This window comes from Medicago truncatula, chromosome 7, assembly GCF_003473485.1.
Source record: "Medicago truncatula cultivar Jemalong A17 chromosome 7, MtrunA17r5.0-ANR, whole genome shotgun sequence".
NCBI classification, from domain to species: domain Eukaryota; kingdom Viridiplantae; phylum Streptophyta; class Magnoliopsida; order Fabales; family Fabaceae; genus Medicago; species Medicago truncatula.
This window is the reverse complement of record NC_053048.1, coordinates 45483294-45490062: the sequence shown is the minus strand read 5'-3', so window position 1 is coordinate 45490062 and position 6769 is coordinate 45483294. Positions and strand designations below refer to the sequence as shown.

The 6769-nt window shown below is 33.8% G+C and overlaps 1 protein-coding gene across 1 annotated transcript; it reads right to left on the bottom strand.

Annotated features, from left to right (window-relative positions):
• Positions 1 to 1068: 1068 nt before the first annotated feature.
• LOC25499208 (histone H1) lies at positions 1069 to 2376 on the bottom strand. Its single transcript, XM_013594387.3, has 2 exons — positions 2085 to 2376; positions 1069 to 2003 (listed from the first exon to the last, which is right to left on the bottom strand). The coding sequence occupies exons 1-2, from the start codon at positions 2283 to 2285 to the stop codon at positions 1269 to 1271; spliced, it is 936 nt and encodes a 311-aa protein (XP_013449841.2). The 5' UTR covers positions 2286 to 2376; the 3' UTR covers positions 1069 to 1268.
• Positions 2377 to 6769: the final 4393 nt, after the last annotated feature.

The window sequence follows — 6769 nt, the reverse complement described above, 5'->3', positions numbered from 1 at the left end:
AGAAACAGAGTAAAGACTAAAGAGAAGAGGTGCAATTGTAAATAACACATTTTCTTTTTAAGCACTCAAAGTTTACTCATCAAATAAATTTGAAATTGTGTACTGGAATGGTTTTAAATAACTAACAATACTCTAAGAATTTGATTTGGTCACAGATTGGAGTTAAGTAGCCTGACCTGTGTTGACTGAATCGCTTTCAGAACAAAAATGTCAGTCCTCTGTATTGCCGAACTCGAAATTCAATTAAATCAAGCAACAAGGAAGTGGTCAACCCTGGTAAACTTGAAAGATAATCTGAATTTTGGAAACAGGAATGTAGCATGTGTTTGGATTTGCGTTTAGCCCACATTTCTCATATCCCAGCGTGTTGTTACGGTGAAATTTGCGAAGCTGTATCTGTAGGTTCGGTATAATCGAGTGTCGTGTTGCCTCTTGGATGTGGTTCCATAAGAGGCGCAGATTTAATTAGAAGAACATGTGAATAAATTTGTTGAAATCATTTCAATGTTTATACAGAAGGAATAAGTTTGATGAAAACACAACCAAGTATCATGGATTTTATACCCAAGATGCAAAAAACAAGATCTCGTGAAAATCAAAGACAAAAACGACAGATTCATTCCAATGTAAAATCATAATATAAACCAACATTTACAGGGCTTTATACCAAAGCTGCATAGATTCATTCCATTGTAAAATCTCAATCACAATAATATGAAACAAACAGATAGGGATTTTATACCAAAGATGCATAGACAAGTGGCAACGAATAAGATTTGAAGAATTCAATCACAAAAACCAGTTCCAATCCAATTGTACAATCATGAAACCAAAAATTAGGGTTTTTTTATAACAAAGCTGCAACGAATCAAATTTATAGAATATGAATCACAAAAATCAGATTCATTCCATCGTAAATTCATATCACAACCAAAATTACGGTTTTGAAACCAATGATGCTTAGATAAAACGCAATGAACTAAATCTCAATTAATAATGTAACAAAAACCAGATCTATTCAATCGGAAAATAAATAAGATCTGAATCTGAAGAAAAAAACACACGAGATCGGGAAAACCTTCTAGCTTTTCATTTATGATGAACAAAAATACAAAGCTAAAATCCTGGACAATTTCAATTTAAAAGTTTAATGGTAAAATTGAGAATTCCTTCTTCTTTTCAAACGACATCTGTAACGAACCCAAACTACACCGCATAACAAAGAAAAATTTACAGCTAGCTACCACTACAAACACTAGCTTTTCTAATTACCCCTCCCCCTTTTCACTTCCTACCCCCCCTTTTGCTGGAGCCTTCCTTGCTGGTGCAGCCTTCTTCACTGGCGTAGCAGCCTTTTTCGCCGGTACAGCCTTCTTCACTGGCGTAGCAGCTTTCTTCACAGCCGGTTTTGCCGCAGCAGCTCTCTTCCCAGGTGATGTCCTTGTTGAAGTTCTTGAAGCCTTAGCAGGCCTCGCAGCTGGTTTCGCCTTGGCAGCTGGCTTAGCCTTAGCCGCGGGCTTTGCCTTAGCAGCCACAGGTACAGCATTGGCCTTAGCAACAGGAGCCTTCGCCTTGGGCTTCGCCTTCGCCACAGGCTTAGCCTTGGCAGCAGGCTTTGCCTTCGCAGCAGGCTTAGCCTTGGCAGCTGGCTTAGCCTTGGCAGGAGCAGCTTTGGCCTTAGCCTTAGCCTTAGCCTTAGCAGGAGCAGCTTTCGCCTTAGACTTAGCAGCTGGAGCCTTGGCTACAGGTGCTTTCGCCTTGGGCTTGGGCTTGGGCTTTGCGGCAGCTGGCTTCTTAGCTGGAGCAGCAGACTTAGCTGGTAACTTGTACGATCCCTTGACCTTAACAAGCTTCCCAGAAGCAACAAGCTTCTTGATCTGAACCAGAAGAATCTTCTTGAAGTTCGCTGGAAGATTCTTATGCTTCTCTTCGATGAACTTGGCCAAAGCATACTGGCTCGAACCGTTTTTCTCCTTAAGAGTCACAATCGCGTCCGTCACCATCTGCAACAAATTCAAAATTTTCATTAGATTTCGATTATAAATAACAAACGATAACGATAATGTAATTGTGTTGAGTTATACCTCTTCATAGGTAGGGTGAGTGCGAGTGTTCTTGGAAGCGGGCTTTCTGGGTTTTGGCTCTTTGGGGGCTTTCTTTGGCTTGGCGGCAGTGGGCTCGTCAGATTCATTGACAACAGGTGGGAGAGGGTCGACGGCGGCCGGCTCCTCCACAATGGTTTGCTCGACGGCGGAGACGGTGGGTTCTTCAACAGAGGAAGTCATCGGGTTGAAATTGAAAACGAGAAAGAGAAAATGGATCTACGAAAATATGACGAAGGTTGAAGCTAAAATTTTGGTGTGAGAAATGACGAAAATTACGTGGTTTATATAATGTGTGTAAGAACAACAACATCCAAATGCTGAAACGTGATTGGTTGAGACGCGTATTCAAGGATTGATCCCGCATTCAAGTTTAAATTTCAACCTTTGGATTTAGCGTTATCGACGGTTGGTGTTATCTGTGGGAAGGCATATATGGGAAATATTTTGGGGATTGGATTGAGTTGGGAACGTTTTAGGTGTGCTTTTAAGCTCCAATAATTTCATTATATCTCTTTTATTTTTTAATATTTTTAAGTGAGGTTTTTTGTGTCTTTTAGATTATTATGTGAGCTTTCTAATGATATTTTGACCGTTTTAAATGGTTGATTAATTTGGGAGTAATTTTGGTTTGAAGCCATATTGGTTATGATTAGGGTTTCTTGTCATGGTATCATGGTTTATGATGAATTCAGAGGAATGTTTTGACCTTGGATGTGATTTATGTATCACATGTGATAGTAGAGTAACTGAGGATTCCATTGCATCAAGAATTGTGAAATTCTGATTAGATTTGAGTACTTAACTATTGATTATAAGGTCACTAAGGTTGAACAAATTTTTCCAATCAACATAGTTTGTCATGTTTAGTGTATAGAACAATGAATTTTTTTAATATTGTGTTCAAAATTTAAATTCTATTGCACTTAGTGTTTAGTGTTGCTACAATTCAGTGGTGTTTTATGGACATTATATTTTTTCTTTAAATTATTCAAAGTCAATTTAGTTGCATTTGTGTTATGTTAACAACTTACCAAATACTACTTCATTTATGTGTATTTCATGACTTTGTAGCAAGCAGTGTGTTTCAATTTCTCATAAAAAAATTGTATTGGTGGGATTATGGGATTTGTGATGATCTACTATGTGGTGAAACAATTAAGTTTGTTGGTTCAATTTAGCATTCCCTGTCTAAAATTGTGAGCTTAAATAGGAGATATTTCACCTTATTCAAATCCAAATACATAACACCTTTATACTTGATCACCAAACTACTGCTAATTTATACTTATCCATAAATATGGTTAACCACCCATCTAAGATCATTTTAAAGTGGTTTAAAGTGTTGTTAAGGCTCGTCTTTTACATATTTATAAACATGTTAGTATGAAATAAGTTTTGTAGTACCATACTCAAACTCCATATATTCTCTTTTGTAGAACCACAAATCTAAATTCAAAATACATGCTTTAGATAAAAATAAGTTGAAATAAGAATTAAAAATGTGCAAAAATATAGTATCCTCAAGAATTTAAAGTTTGAGAAGAAGAACTACTATTCATTTCCCTCATATTCATTTTTTTATTCAGTTCTCACGGTAGAATAATGAGGGAAAAATCTTGTATTCAAAAAATGAGCCATTTTACTATGTTTATCAAATGTTTTAAAATTCAAACATCTAATCGACGAGACAATTAGGTTAGGGTTTGACTACTTTCAACTGCTTGAATTGGGACAAAATTGTAATCTAGTCGCTCAAATCACCAGTTGAATTATTTGGATTGATTCAATTTTTTAAACTTAAAGTCGATAGTGTAACATCCATTTGTGTTTTTATACAAGGTTGGGTTGTCTTCTAAATAGGCAACTTCAACTCTAAGAGTCGAACTCGAGTTATTTTTCTGAGGGAGAGTCGTGTTACCAACTTTCCCAATCTCACGGTGTTGATTTAGTTTGTTTTTAAAAACATTTATTATATCATTGCAAATTAGGTTCCATTTTTCCGGCTTAAACCTCTAACTTTATAAGAAACGGGTTTTGATAATCTGGAATTCGACCAAAAGATAAGTAAAGAATAGCTTTAAACTCTTGTTTCTCTCCTCTTTAAATCACCACACACATTCCTATACAACTCAATCAAAAATATGCATTTGATCCTCGGAGACATACTATTTTTTTGTTTTTAGTCCCTTTAAAATATTCTTTTATTATTCATTCTTGCAAATACAACAACGTCCAAATTTTATCCCACTAAGTGTGGGATGACTACATATATCAAACGTTGTTATATCATATGTCATATCAATATCCAACTTGATAATCTCTATGTCATTCTTAAAAGTGTCTTTTATAGTTTTTTTATATCTTTGTATGCCTCTAGTGGGTTGACTACTCTCTTTACTACAAAATACACAAGTATTTTCTCTACATGCTCAAGCCATTTAAGTTGAGTTTCTACCATCTTTTCTATGATAGGTGCAACCACAAACTCATCTTCAATGTTATCGTTTCTAATTATCATGTTTAGTCTTGTCGCTCATCTAACACAACATCATCATCTCCAATAAGCTTATTTTACTCTCATGTTGGTTCTTTATTGTTTAACACTTTGTCACATATAACATTTTAGGTCTTACATGTGTACGATCGAACTTTTCATTCAACTTAAGAAGTATCTTTTGTATCACATAAAACATTTGAGACCCTCCTCAATTTCAATCATCCAACTTGAATTTGATGATCTGCACCTCTATTTATTTCTCTACCTCTTTATGTTGTTGACCTAAAATGTTTAAAATGAGTAACTTGAGGTATGACATGATTTCTAACTTCCAACTCCATGCTAGAAATGTTTCTCCTTTCGCTAAATTGCATTCCATGTACTATGTCTTGTTTATACTTTGGTAGAAGCCATACATTTCTATTGTGATACTTGTCCAATTCCGCATTTAATTCCTATGCCGACTCTCCCAATAGGAATGTGTCATCTTGCAAATGTACCATATTTTGTTTTTTGTCCTTACTGTCGTGTTTTAGTCCCTAAAAAAATTTGTTCATATTAGAACTAGTACTTATAACATGTAAAATATCTTATTTTAGTCCCTCTAACACAAGTGACATAAAGGACCAAAAAAGATCCGTGTTTTCGCCTTTTAATCTAAACAAGTGTTTTTTACATATATCATAGTTGCATTTCATGTTTCTTTTGTAATTTGTTCATCCCGGTGCAGCATTGTTTGATCTTTCGTCTTAGCGTGGTGTTTGTTTGATTCGGATTGACATACCAACTTCAAACAATAATAGATTCAGTCAATAACTAGCTTAGTATCTGAAACTTCACAATATTTGTGCACTATAAATCAATCACTTCTTTTTTATGTGAATCATATGTCTTATACGCACAATTTAACGACTAATCCCTCGAGTCAGATAAAACTGTAATAGATGTCAAAATTCACTATCAATATATTTAACATTTCTACATTTATAAAGTTGGATTCGTACCCAAAACCTATGTTTAAAGTTAAATAGATCATTTACTATTTCATTTAGGTGTCATTGGGTATACACCAATTAGGTGTTATTGGGTATACACCAATCACTTTTGATAGACTTCTTAAAAAATATTCATTATAATTTTATTAAGTTTATTTTTTTAGGTATAAATTACCAATTTGTTGATTCAAAAAAAAATTACCAATTTGTAAAACATCCCTTGAGAAAGAAAAAAAAAAAAACTAATTAGTAAAATATAATTATAGCTCCGTAAAGATTCAATGTATGTCGAAAAGTCAAATAAGGATAAAATCAAATTCAAATTTTAAAATTTCGTAGAAAAAATTAATTCTTTTTTTATAGGAAAGAAAAAAATTAATATTTATGACTAAGTGGAATCTATGATATAAAATACTTCAATCAGTTTTATTAATTAAATCATTAAAAAGGTAAAAAGATTTTATTTGATAAATATAAAAGGATAAAAATATAGAGCATTTAAAATAAAAGATTCAACTTGACCAAAAAAAACAAAATCGATTACTTTATTTACTAAGCAATCTAGAAGAAGATATTTTTTTTAGTAGTTCATACTTCATACTTTAGCAAAATCGATTATATATTTTTTTAGTCTTGTTTTCTGGTGCAATAATTTGTTGTTATCTAATTCAGCAAAAATATAAAATATTATTTTGTGTGTGAAAATAATGAGAAATTTTACTTTATACTAATTACTTTTTAAAGATATTTAGCATAGGTTATTTTCTATTCAAACTTGGTAAATTTTTTAATATAGTTTATCAATAAAATAAAAGAGTGAAACATCAAATTCGTCCTTAAATTTTCACGGGTCGATCAAATTCATCCCTCAATTATGCGAAATATTAACTTAGTCCCTGAATTTGTCAGACGTCCATAAAAATGTCCCTCCGTCTAAGTGCTCTGTTAGCCATGCTGATCTGTCGCGAGTGAATCATCAACTACGTCCTTGAATTTTTATGGGTCGGTCAAATTCATCCCTCAATTATGCAAAATATCAACTTAGTCCTTGAGTTTGTTAAATGTCAATCAAGTTAGTCCTTATGTTCAAACGGAGCGTTAACGGGGTTGACGTGGCCGTTAACCTCTCACATGTCAGACGCCACGTAGGCAGGGACTAATTTGGCCGATAA

Bases quoted from the DNA above. Each gene is read 5' to 3' on its own strand.
- LOC25499208 (XM_013594387.3), bottom strand. From the start codon at position 2,285: ATGACTTCCTCTGTTGAAGAACCCACCGTCTCCGCCGTCGAGCAAACC. The intron at 2,004-2,084 runs GTATAACTCAAC...AATTTGTTGCAG, and splicing joins CTCACCCTACCTATGAAGAG to ATGGTGACGGACGCGATTGT.